Genomic DNA, 13,547 nt, shown 5'->3' with positions numbered 1-13,547 from the left:
GATGTGGTTTAGCTGGTACAGGAAACCTGAGCTGATAGCAGTGTGCTGTGCCTGCTCAGGAAAGTGCTGCTGCATTTTAATGGCCCTCCTCATGTGTTTGCATGACTCCAACAGGTGCTGTCTCTGCACCAGCAAATACAGAGGAGTTTTGTTTGAAAAGGCTGGAGAAGTGTTGTGACTAGAGGACAGGATTATTTCCCTTACTCTGTTTTTTGCTTTTAAAAACTTTGCAGCTATGGTGATAGCTTAAAACTACTCAAATAGCGTGTTTCTTAAACAGATGAAAGTGCAGATGTTCCCCCACCCTTGCTTCCAGAAGCTTAAAATCTCATTTGTTAGGTCTTCAAAGATTTGCAGCAAGCTTTGCAAATATTAATATTTGTGAATATTTTTGAAATCTCTCATAATGCTCAGTGTTACAGATGAATACTTGCTTTGTGATCTCAAAAAAAAATTAGGAAAAAAAAATCCCCACAGATTTTTCTAATGCTCCGTTTTGATTAAAGGTGAGATTCAGGCACGCACATGTCTCTTGTTATTTATTGACTGAGCCTAACAGATGATAAGCATCAGCCAGGAGGTGTGCCCTGTGCTTTGTGTTTATTTTTAATACAGAAAACAGCACTGCTGTCAAGCGTGGCCACTCACAGCCAGAGTGCTAAAGAATCACATGGTTTGATTCTGAATTCAGTGACTGATAGATGGGACAGGAACAAGCCCCATGCCCAGCTCTACCTGCTTTATGGCAGAGTTTTGATCATGTAGCAAGGGAAATTTTAGGGGCTTTTCATCAGGTGTGCATTCAATCTCAGGGGGCATCAGCTCAGTGACACACGTTCCCTGGATGACATCAGCACATCATGGCTCTACTTGTGGTCGAGACCTGTGGCAGCAGCTGATAAAACTCTGCTCTGGGACTGATTTGCTCATAGATTCCCACTTTGGCTGGGATCTAATTCCATGTGTGGTGTAGTTTAAAATGCCCCTGTGTGTCTCCATGTACCTGGCAGGTGACAGTCCTCTGGAATACCTGTGCTCTTCAGGTCTTTTATGGCCAGAGAAGGGAATGGAGCTGGGGAAGGGTCTGGAGCACAAGTCTGATGAGGAGCAGCTAAGGGAGCTGGGGGTGTTTAGCCTGGAGAAGAGGAGGCTCAGGAGAGACCTTGTCACTCACCACAACTGCCTGACAGGAGGTTGTAGCCAGGTGGGGGTTGGTCTCTTCTCCCAGGTAACGAAAGTGACAGGACAAGATGAAATGGAGTTGTGCCAGAGGAGGTTTAGATTGGATATTAGGAAAAATTTCTTCACTGAAATGGTGGCCAGGCATTGGAACAGGCTGCTCAGGGAAGTGGTGGAGTCACCATCCCTGGAAGTGTTCAAGAAGCACATGGATGTGACCCTTGGGGACATGGTTTAGTGGTGAACACAGCAGTGCTGGGTGAACGGTTGGACTTGATCTTGGAGGCCTTTTCCAGCCTTAATGATTCTGTGACTGAGCAGCAGCAGCTGGAGGTCAGTCAGCAGGGCCAGCTGGGAAGCACAGAGCCTGCTGAGTGCACCTCAAGGGTCACTGGACATCTGTGTGTGCACAAATGCTTCTAGCCCCTTCTGGTGTTGGGTAGATACCCAGATGTTGGTGTCCTAACGTTAGACTGAATCTCACCCTCTGAACAAGTAGTTGTCTTCTTCTCCAGGCACAAGAATAAAGTACAGAAATAATTTTGATCAACTGGCTGCTTGATGGCACATCAAGCAAATGCAAAGATTCTTCTCAGCCTACAAGCTCCTGTATCAAAAGGACCTTTGCTGCACCCAGCACAGGTCTGTGCTCGTTAGAAGTAAAATGAGAGTCTCAGGCAGAAAAAAAAATACATCTTAGCCTCCAAAAAGGGCTATAAATTAGGAACTTTGGTCTTGTCTATGTGGCCTAAGGCAGCTGGATATGAATTTGGTTCTGCTGATGTTTTGAGGTGGCTTCAAGCTGTGTAGCTGAGTTAGCACCATGCTGGGCTTAAGCTAATGTATCCTGCATAGGAGCACAGCCACACCAGGCACAGCTATGCAGCTTCCAGCTGGCTCAGAACAGGAAAGCAGTCAACTCAGAGGCATCTTGGATGACAAAGATACTTCCCAGTGGCTTCTGAAAGTCTTTGGAGAGGAGATGTGGTGTCTTTAAACTGTGCTGGTGATGAGATCATTCTGGCAGCCAGAAGAAATCCCAAGTGACTGAACTGGCAGTGGAGTGCAGAGCCCCACAGGGAGACATGAGCTGTAAACACTGGCAGGACCTGCCAGTAAGTTCTGTTAGAGGGAGAAAAATCCTTGTCAACTGGACTAAGAGTGCTGTCATTAGGTGGTCATTAAGTCAAATCATTAGCTGAATTGGTTTGGATAGGTTGGCAGTCACGTTCTGGCTAAAGCAAGGGGAAAAGTGCTCTAGGCAGAACAACTCCATGATTAGCCTGAAATCTGGCTGCAGGGAGCCCACCATGCCTTAGATTTGCAGGGCTGGTGCAGGTAAAGATATAAAGCTGTGCTTCCTCAGTTTACCTGGTAGAAGCTGGTGGGAGACCCCTCTGCACTGCCTGGGGTAACATCACTGTTGTGTGTAATGGAAGAGGATTCCAGTGGTGTGACCTGCTGTGATCAGAGAGCAAGGCTGCCAGTGTCCAAACCATCTCTGGATTCCCCATCCCTGCAAGTGTTCAAGGCCAGGTGTGGATGGGGCTCTGAGCAACCTGGTCTAGTGGAAGGTGTCCCTGCCCATGGCTGGGGATTGGAACTGGACAATCTTTAAGGTCCCTTCCAACCCCAAATCATTCTGTGATTCTATGATCTCCTTTTCCAGCTCATTTCTAATGTAAAAACCCTCCTCCCAAGCCTGAACAGAATTTATATCTTCATTTCAGTGAAGTGAAACATCTTCCTGGAAGCAGAAGAATATTGGGTAACAGTAGAAGGTTGTTGACATTTTAAATGTATTGGTCTTCATGAGGGCGAGACAGAAGAGAGTTATGAAAGTGGTTTACATGAACTGAGCTTTGGCCAACGTGTGACTGATTCTGAGCACGTGTTTTTCAGCCCTGAAGGTTCCATCTTCAATTCTACCAGAGATGCAGATTGCATGTAGGCTGGTGGAAAGTGATCTTGCCACCCTGTCAGCTTAATTTTTCATAGGCACTGAGGCAGTTCTTGCTTCTATGATATCTGAATTTGCCTTCAGGAAGCCTTGTTAGTGCCAGAAACTGAAAACACGAAAGTCGTGCCTGTTTTTCCTTCAGTGCATTGAACAGGAGCTTAATAATTTTTATTTTTCCAACTAGTCTTCTCATGTTTTGAACTGTGCCCTCTTGAAACTTGAGTGAAGTTGAAACAGTGGTCAGGAGCCAAAGGATGGAGCTGAAGGGTCAGACTCAAAGAGCAGGATCCTTGTCCTGGGAAAAATGTTCTTCCAGAAGATATCTAGGACTACATGAGCAGTTCTGAAGAAAGTTCTTGGTCATTTGGTTTAGTTTTAGGTAGTCCTGCAAGAAGTGGTGATTTGGATTCAGTGGTGCTTATGGGTCCCTTCCAACTTGGGATATTCTGTGATTCCATGACTTTATGAACTATGCAGGACAGTAATTAAGCCATGCAGTTTACCAGGGCACTCCCTGAATAATACAACGTTGCACAGGTAGGCACCTCAGGTCAAGTGTGTTTTCCTTCCCTTTAAGTGTCCCTGTGTCTTAAGGCTAAATAAAACTCAGTGTGGAATTTGGATTTTGTAAGTTTGTTTTGTTGGTTTTTAATTTTCTCCCTCAAGGCAATTCACAAAATGGGCCTGTGGATGGGGAAGTTTATTTTAGGGGATTTTATAATGGACTCAAAAATACCTTGCATTGTTGAGTTCTGTCCAGAAGCAGCACTCCATGTGCTGAAGATATAGGCAGGTTTCATCACAGAAATGATTCCAAGAGAGTTTTTTGGCAAAGTGCTGGAAGATGCTATCTTCACAGAACAATGGAACAGATTAACTACAGCTGCTGGTTGTAGTTTCAGCCAAACATTCATTCACTGACAAATTCCTTTGACTGGAATAAAATGTTAAGGGAAATTGCTAGGGAAAAAAAAAATGGAAAAAGGAAGTTCAACCAAAATTAGAAAACTGGTGCCATTTGTGGGATTTTGCTTTTATATTTTTGTCACAGTGGAGGAAATGTAGGTGGTTAGTTTTCAAGGGTCTCGTTCTTCTGAAGGAGGACAACATCCTAAATTGGGAAAAGATCTGCTTACCCTGAAAAGAAACAAATGCCAAACGTAATAAATAAATATATTTTTCAGGAGGATTGGCTCTTTCAGCAGCAAACCTCTGTCCCTTTCTAACCAGCTTCAGTATTTATCTGAATAGTGTTTTTCTACTTCATCCATCAGGGGAAGAAAGGAGATTCCTCTCTTTTCTGAAGCCAGCAGCAGCCCACCAATAAAGAATGTTCCAGTTACTGCAAGGCCAAATTTTTGGTCATACCCCTAAATTCACTGATTTAGGTGGGAGCTCTTTGGTACTTAATGTTTTGTTTGCAAGATCAGGAACCTACCAATAATCTCCCCTCATCCTAGGAATCAGACACCAACCCATGAAGCTTCATCACATACTTAGGTTGCTGCTAAAAGCAGCAGGATCTCTGGTTTGTCAGGGTGTCTCAGGACTGAAAGGGCACCACCAGATTCCAGCTCTTTCAGGCTGCATTGGTTCTGCCCTCGGTTTGAAGGATAAGGATCGTAGCTTGCAAGAAATGTCCCTCAGAGGAAAATCTGCCTCTATGGAAAGGCCTTATTACTTCTTCTTACTGATTTTTTTGTATGAAAACCAAACTATTTGAGTAGGGAAGTGGCATAGCCTGGCTCATAAAGACCGTGCTGTTTCCTAATAAAATAATGTTTTATAACTTTTGAAACTCTGGGCTGATGTGTCTTTGGTTGCTTTGTGGCTCTAAAATGACATAGTTTTAAAATAGCATAATAATGAAAACAAGAAATCCTGATGAAATTGCAAGGAAAAAGAAAAAAGAGGTGGGGAGAAAATAACTTTTTTTGCAGATATTTATAATAAACTGTGGGCAAATCCCACAGTGAAACGACACCAAGCCTGTACTTCTGTGCCTGGGCAATATGTTTGGCTTTATATACAGGCATCAGCCCTGGGGCTATTATACCATTGTGAGGTTGAGAAAAGTAATTACTGTTTTCTAAACTGATTAACTGTTCCTTAATGTCAGTGCTCAGAGATTCATGCTGATTTAATCCTGTTATCTCTTTACCTCCAGAGGAAGTATGCGCTCCATTACAAGATTGCTCTCATCATAAACTACCTGGGGCACTGTATTTCAGTAGGGGCCCTTATAGTTGCCTTTATGCTTTTCTTGTGCTTGAGGTGAGTAAATGTGTTTTGCATGCTTCTAACTTCCACGGGTGACACTTAACTGGGCTGCTCAGGCCCTCTGATAACTCTGTCCTGGTCTGGAAAAGTGGTCGTGGCTTTGACGCTCCCGAGCGTGTCCGTGGTTTTGTCGAGTGACGCGTTGGACGAGCTGTGCTGGAGCCTTCTGTGCGTAGGAGCTGAAGCCTGTTTGTGTTCAGGGAGGGAACTGTGCATGATTTATTGATGCAGCACAAAAGTTTTGGTGAGCACAGAGTGCTTCATTACAGGGAAACCGGGATTTGAGTGTGTCAAGTTGCAAGTTTTGGGGACAACTTTTCTTTTTATTTTTTCTTTTTAATATAAGGCAGTGCATGATAACATGAGGCATTTTGCATTCCCTGACAGATAATGCCCAGATCTAAAACCGAAGGAGATAGAAGGAACTCTTTCTGTTTTGCTTTGGGTTAATTTTGATTTTTCTTTCATTAAAAGCTTAAGACGTTTTCTTAAATAACAAGGGGAACGTCATTAGAGGAGCTTAATCCCCACCAGTCCCCATGAAACGATGAATGCAAATCAAGAAGACTGCATAGAAACACTTGCCTGGCTCAGGGTGCAGAAGGGAGTTTGGCAGGTCCAGTGGATATGTCAGTGAAAATTAGGTCTCCAAGGAAAAGAGAGAGGACAGGAGGAAAAGAAGATCAGTGGAAAGTAGCAGGTAGCTGTGCATCAGTCATCCAGTGTATTGCAGGCACAAAGCCTGAGTCACAGGGATATATTTTCATAGGGAGTGGCCTGGTGGGTTATTTCTGTATTATTTCTTGGATTACCTGACTGATTTTCCCGTACTGTTTGTGCTGTGTTGTCTAAAAGAGTTCAACCTGAGTTTGGAACCACCTCCACTGAGTGCTGTGCAGTGATAATTTCCTTGAGAGAAACCTTATTATAATAGCAGAGGATAAACTGCTGGGGAGGACCCCTCTCCCTCCCCTCCCCAGGTTTACAAGTCGATTATTGACAGGGACCTCAGTGAAAGAATTCCTGTTGTCCTAGAGAGGAGCATCCCTACAAAGCCTTATGCAAAGTCTTCCTCTTGAACATTCCTAACAAGGTCTTTTCTACTAACGATACAAATCTTCTTGCACTCCAGTATCTATAAACAGAATAATCTTTGCTAATTGGAAGAAAAAAAAAAATCTTTAAAACATTCAGTGGGAACTTTTATGATGCATCAATTTAAACTTCTATTTCAAGCCTTCTACTGTGCATATAAAGCTAATTCCCATAGTGCTTGGAAACCTGAATTAATTTACACTGAATAAAGAATGCAAATTATTCATCGTAATTATATTCCCTGCCTTTATGCTGAATCTTTTACAAATGCTTGAGTAAACAACACAAAAACAATTAGATAAGATGGTATAAATGTATCCAGTTTTGAACACAGAAGTGGCCCAGCTGATCTCTTTTAACTTGTTCTTCTGGTATTTAAACTTTGACTTTAAGATTTAAACTTTGCAGTCAGCTTCAGCATTGAAAACAACAATTGAGTAGCAGCAATTAAGCACTTCCCTGTACATGCTGTGAATGAAGATAGTCTATCTTTTCAAATTCCCATTGTATCATGCAAAAAATGTCCAGTGTCCAGCCAGCATTAACCAGCACGAGATACCTCAGTGTCTGTCGAGCTACATCTGCTTTCCAAAGTTGCAGAGATGCTCCAGAGATGGCAGCCCAGGTTCATGTTTCATTACAGGTTGCCCCTGTGCAAATTCTGGGTTTTGCACATCTCTGTCACACCTCTTCAAAGTGCCCCAAGAACAAATCACTTTTGACAATCCATTCCAGTTATTTAGGTGCTTTTTTTCCTCCACCATTTTAGTTTGGGTGGAAGAAGACACCTACTAATTGGGTGAAATGAGAGAATTTAGGTAATTCCTGGAAAAAAAAAATACAGTCTGATAGTTTCCCATCTTGGCCCAAAGTGGAATCTGTCAGTTCCTTTTTCCTGCCCCATTCCATCCATCTACCTCACTCCACGAGTGCCTGCTGAGGGTGAAGATAGAGGAGACCTCCAGGAAGATTCAAACTCTATGACTGCTCCATATTTTTATGCTTCTCACCCACCATCTGCTTGATTCTCCTTAGCCCTGTCAGTGCAGAGTCTCCCAAAGGCAGTGCTGTCTGCAGGAGGAGACTGGAGCACACCTGCTGTGTTGGAACACAACTGCTAGGAAGGCTGTGGGGTCCCCCACACTGGGGGTTTTAAGAGCAGGTGAAATATGTGGTTACCACGGCAAAGAGTGTTGCTCTGGTGATCAGGTGCTGACACGGGTGTGCTGCTGCTGGAGATGAACTTCCCCATGACTGCCCCAGCCCAGGGAGCTCCTGCATTTGCTGGGAGACTTAGTCCTCAGTTGTGCTGAAGTGGGAAAGAACTGGATCTAGTCCCTCTCATTCTAAATCTGTTCTGTGTCATCCTGTCCCCAGTTCTGTTCTTCCTCAGCTATTTTTGCAACCTTCTGCCCTCCATTCACAACCCGCAGAAATCTTCTCCTGCTCTAAAATCTAAAGAACCCCACACCTATTTTGATGGTCAGAAGTCTCAGATGCCACAGGAAGTAATGAAATCATCTGCCATTTATGTCCACGAGAGCCCCAACACAACTGGGAAGGAATGAGAACTCAACCAGGGCCTCCTTTCTACTGTAAAGACTATTCTAATCTCATCTTCCCCAGTTCTGTCACATATGAACCAATCCTTTATAGGCTGTGCCAAAAAATAGGCCTGTAAACATTTCATTTAGCACCTAAATAATAGAAAATGAAGGAGAGGCCTTGATTGTTGTTGGCACTCTGACTGAATGCCAATGAGTCACTGAGATCTGTCCTAAAGATCTAAGTCAACATTAGTTTCTCAAGATATAAATGTGGGTGGTCTGAAAACTCTGAGGGCCATGTTCTGCTTACCATGCAGAACAAAACAAGCTCACAAACAAAAAGAAATATGCTGAGAATAAAAAAATGTAGGATTTGTGCACAAAGTGTTCTGTAGAGGTGCACTGATCTTCAAGGGAGGATCTGGAGAGATTAGCTCAGGGCACTTCCCATGTCACTGTTAAAGGTGTCCACACTGCTGTTGATCTCATGGCCTGTATGTTCTCATTCATAGCCAAGGTTTGATCCATCCCACAGGTGCACACAGGCAGTTCCCACTGACTCAGCCTCATCATCCCATCAAATCCCATTCTCTCAATAGTAAAGCAGGAGTTTTCCGTAGGAGGAAACCTGCTGTCAGTGACACCAATCAAAAAAACAGAACAAAAAGATTGAAATGCTTCTTTTGAATCATATTTTCCCCTTATTGTTGCTGATAATGCAGGAACCCAAATTTGCTGATAATGCAGAAAGCCAAAAGCTTTGGCATGGATTTTCCCTCGTTCGTGTGCTGTTACAGCAGCCTCTGAGAGGGAATAAGAGTCCCTTGTAAAACTCCTGACTTGTTATTAAACCATATGCTGGCAATGGCCAGCAGTGACCTGACTGGATTCAGTCAGAAAATGTTTTATTTGTTCAGTGGTGATTGAAGAAGAAGCAGGGGACGAAAGGTATTTGTTCTGGGAAGCGTCTAAGTCCCTGCTGAGTTTTCAGTCCAATAAAGAATGGTGCTGAAAGGGAGATAGGCTGAAGATTAAAAATGACATGTCCTTCTGCACGGGTTGCTGGATAAAGGCAGCTCTAAAAAAAAAAAAAAAACACAAACCCACAAACATTGTCATAACCTCCTTTGTCACTTGTATAGTGGTAACGAAAGCTAGTCGAGGTGTTGAGGGAAATTTTGCTTTCTTGTTGCTCCTAAATTTACCTCTTTCTATTTCTCCATTAAAGCATCTGATTTCCCACAGCATTGAGGCAGTGTCGCCATTCTTTCTTATGATTACATACAGATTTCCTAAATCCATCCCACATATTATTTCTTCCCAAAAGATTGAAACATTTTTTTTCCTGAAACAACATAACCACTTTTTTTTTTTTCCTTCTTTTTTTCCCCCAACTATCTCCCAGAGTTTAGGAGGGGAAAATCTACTTTCTTTTATCCTCCCATGTTCCAAACTCCTTTGAAATGCCCCTTGCTGTTCAGTCTGGTGTGCAGCTGGCAAGACTGCTGCTGCAGGCCTCTGTGGGTAGGAATGGAAGAGTTTGATTAAATGCTTTCTAGAAACCTGTCAGAAGAAATGTAGAGCATAAATACAGAGCAGGTTTCATAGAGCAAAGTGATCTGACACCCATCAGAACCTGGAGACTGAGGATATACCCAGTGGGAGGAGATCTGCACAGTTAGTACTGGTTTGCACTTAAAAGGGATGTGCTGCCTGGTGTGGTTAGAGCAGAGCAGGCTCCAGATCTCAGGTGCAGCCCCTCAATTTGTGCCCTTCTGTTGTGGGACAAGGGAAAAGAGCAAGTTCTGGGACAGGACATCAACTGACTGAATTCATGATCCCCCCTCATCTCGTGACTCCCCACCCAGCTGAGTTAAGTCTATTCCATCTGCCACTTGGAATGGCAGAGCCTTCATTAATGATTCATTAATGGCATTTTTTCCCAAAACTCCAGAGTGGAGCACGAGTGAGGTGTGTGCAGTAATTTGGGGGACAGCACCCACTCTGTCCCACCCTGCACCAGTCCACAGTAAAGTTCCCAAAGCAAGGCAGGAGTGAAAATGAGGGAGCTGAGTTGTAAACAAGCACATATGCAATGAGAGGGTTGTCTCTGAATACAAAGCATCTGAAGGGCCTGTACTGCCTGAATCCATGTGAAGTGTCTCATCTCAGCAGCTCAGATAAAGGACAGAAACGCTTTTCCCGTGGATTAACCTCAGGCCATTGTCTTTGCTTCCCACTGCCTTTACTCGCCCCCTCTCATCTCACATCTGTGTGACTCGTTCTTTGGGCTCCTTGTGTAGAGCCCACCCCACAAAAAAGCCACAGAGAGCAGAGCCCTCGTGAAGTCCTGGAATAATACCAGTAATTAAAAGTGTGCCCAGAGAGCTGCATTCTTAGAAGGTGAAAGGTTTCATGAGCTGCCGCTGAAATAGTGGCATTGTGGCCTTGCAAAATGAAGGCTGCTGAGGAGTGTTATTGCTGCCCATAAAGCCATCACCACTGGAGAAACTTTAGAAGCTGAAGAGCCACTTACAATCAAGGACAGTGTCAGTGCAAGAAGAAATGGATACTAGGCACTCTACAGACAGGTTTGGGAATGGGTATTAGAGGATAATTTCCAACCCACAGAGCAGAGGGGTCCAGGAGCAATGCAGGAGAGAATAAAAATTCACTTGGAGTTCAGCTAGAGTATCAGGAATTAATGAAGGGCTTTTACTCAATTACTTTCTTGACCTGAGGTTTGGAGGACCAGGAGGCCACTTCCTCTCCTGTGCTGGAAATACGTCCCTACAGGTGTATTTCTGTTGCTGCCAAGATTTTGGCCATGAGGCTGTTTATCTGGAGATGGGCTTGTTTGAATTCTGATAATAGAACTGCTCTGTGCAAGATTTAGATTGATGTTGACTGACAAGGTAAAACTTGTCTGTGCTCTGTTCTACTTCTGATGATGATGATGATGAAATGGTTTTGGGAGAAAGACTTGCAACTTCTCCAAGATTTAAGAGAAAGGAAGAAAGCCAAGTTTGGTCTTTACAGTTTAGATATGAATCATGCTCAGGAGTGCAATTTACTGCAAAAAAACACCCCATGCCTTGTGTCATTTCTGGAAAAGAGAAGCAAAGCAGGTGGTTTCAAGCCGATATTTAGAGTTATGTACTAAAAATGCACCTGCAGCTGTGCAAGTACTAAATGGTTCCTTTTCAGTTTTCATCCACAGAATTGCACCTCAAGGCCCCTCACTAACCCCACTGTTGTTGTTCAGCACTCAGGCACCTTCTGTTCTGTCTAATCTAAAGGATGATTTAGGTGCTGGAGGGTATCCAGAGAAGGGAACGGAGCTAGGGAAGGATTGGGAGCACAGGTCTGATGAGGAGCAGCTGAGGGAGCTGGGGGGGCTCAGGGGAGACCTTATAGCCCTCTACAATTTCCTGACAGGAGGCTGGAGCCAGATGGAATTGGGTCTCTTCTCCCAGATAACAAGTGGCAGGATGAGAGGAAATGGCCTCAAGTTGTCCCAAGGGAGGTTTAGATTGGAAGATTTCCTCACTGAAAGGGTGGTCAGGCATTGGAACAGACTATCCAGGGCAGTGGCAGAGTTGCCATCTCTGGAATTGTTCAAAAGGTGTGTGGATGTGACCCTTGGGGACATGGTTTAGTGCTGAACACAGTGATGGGTGAACAATTAAGCTAAATTATCTTAGAACTCCTTTCTAACCTAAACCATTCTGTGATTCTGTGAAAACTGCTGCTTCACATTGCTCTGTTAAAACATGAGTGAGGTGGAAATTTGTGTCACCCCTGAATGGGACACGTACAGGCCTATTAACCTGTGGGCTGCCTTTGCATGTTATGGAAACAGCATCTTCCTTGGGGTGGTGCCCAGGCTGAACCACTGAAAGCATTTCCTAAGGCACAGAGAGCACCACGAGCCTGATGGATTTAGACAGAGCACAGGAATGACTATTTGGAAGGATCAGGCTATATGGTCTTTCCTGAATTCCTGGACAGATACACAAAGATAACTGAATATTTTACACCGTGTTTCGGTGGAAATGAGGCCAAGGAAAGGGGCAGCATCTGTTGCTCAGATTTTCCTCCTTGGTTTATCCACACAGCATCTGCAAATGTAGATAATATAATAAACTTTGGTAATTATATTAAAAGCAAAAAAGGCACCCAAAACATAACCCCTGAGTTCCCAAACCTGGTAATTTAAATTTTTTTCTTTTTTTTTTTTTTTAAAATTATTTTTTTACAAATAATCCCCCAAGGGGATTATGAATGAGAACATGTTGGGCACTTGTATTTCCCAAACAGGAGCTGTAAGCCAGACCAGCTCCTGTTAGCTCTGTGTCTGGCTTCTGAAGTCCTGTCTCTAATTTGTGCAATCCAGCAGCAATGGAAAAAAATTAAACAAGAAAATATTCACCCTTCCACAGTGTGGACTGGTAACAACAACCTGTGTCTACAGAGCAGTGTCTGAGATAATCCCTGGGGGTTTGTAGTCATGTATTGTGCCCCTGCTACTCTAAAGCTGTTATGGGGCACTAAAACCTGACCTGCAAGATGTTTTCTGTAAAAAAAAAAAACTTTACAGCCCTGTCTTCTCTTTGGTTCAAAAATTACTGACAAATTACCTCTGTTTAACAAAACAGACTAGAGCAGAGTTCTAAACCTTTTTTTCAGCTGTCTAAACCACAGTCACATGCCTCACTAAGTGAAGTCATCTTTGTCATTCCTGTGAAAATAACCGGAATTTTCTCCACTGGAAGAGCTGACAGCACAGCCAAGCTTGGAGCCTTGTTCTTAGACTGGAGCATCCCGTGGCTGGGTTTCAATTAGCCCTTATTTAACCACGTGGCTCTCAGGCTCTCTCCTGTAGGCTGATGAGGAGCAAAGCCAGGCTGATGGAGCATCCCACGGTTATCCACACTGTTCTTGGGGAGTTCACAGAGGTTGTTAACCCTGGTTCAATGTGATTCCCAGCCAGACAGTGCTGGGCACCAACACTGGTGATGAACACAGGCGGTCTGAGGCTGTCCTGGGACTGTCCTGCCCGTGTGGTCCTCCTGTGTGTTGTGTTGGCTCCATCCTTCCAAGCCCAGGAATGCCAGTGCTGTGAGCCTTTGTGCCTGAAGGACAGTAATGGAAGCTGCTGCTTCTCCTCTTCACCTGAGCATCTCGTTCCTGTCCTCCTAATAAAGCTGTTGTTTTCTTCCAGGCTTTTATTCTTCCCTTGAAACTGCTCCTTGCATTTCCTGTGGGAATATTTATATTCCCCCCTGGCAACTGCCACCAAGGAGCTGATTTTCCCTGCCAACCTCTCCAGCTGCTTTTCCCATCTGTTGGCATCAGGAGTACCAGAATATGTGCGCTGATTGAACATGAGCACCATGAGAACCTCAGGGAAGGCTTCGATGTGGGTGAAAGCAAATAGGCCATGACAGGCACAGAGCCTGGGAAATAACTTACTGTTAGGTATT

At 44.0% G+C, this 13,547-nt stretch overlaps 1 protein-coding gene across 4 annotated transcripts in view; it reads left to right on the top strand.

Annotated features, from left to right (window-relative positions):
- The window catches only part of CRHR2 (corticotropin releasing hormone receptor 2), a 138,448-nt gene that overhangs the window by 78,132 nt on the left and 46,769 nt on the right, over positions 1-13,547 (top strand). For 3 of the 4 annotated variants that reach the window (XM_050320801.1, XM_050320800.1, XM_050320808.1), the window contains one exon: positions 5,307-5,413. The exons of the other annotated variant lie outside the window; for it this stretch is intronic. In XM_050320801.1, the coding sequence (XP_050176758.1) occupies positions 5,307-5,413 (107 nt within the window). The remainder of the gene's footprint in view (positions 1-5,306; positions 5,414-13,547) is intronic. 4 annotated transcript variants of the gene reach the window in all.

Source organism: Myiozetetes cayanensis, unplaced genomic scaffold, assembly GCF_022539395.1.
Source record: "Myiozetetes cayanensis isolate MyiCay16 unplaced genomic scaffold, myiCay2020 scf1, whole genome shotgun sequence".
Classification (NCBI taxonomy): domain Eukaryota; kingdom Metazoa; phylum Chordata; class Aves; order Passeriformes; family Tyrannidae; genus Myiozetetes; species Myiozetetes cayanensis.
This window is presented reverse-complemented; position numbering and strand designations above follow the sequence as displayed.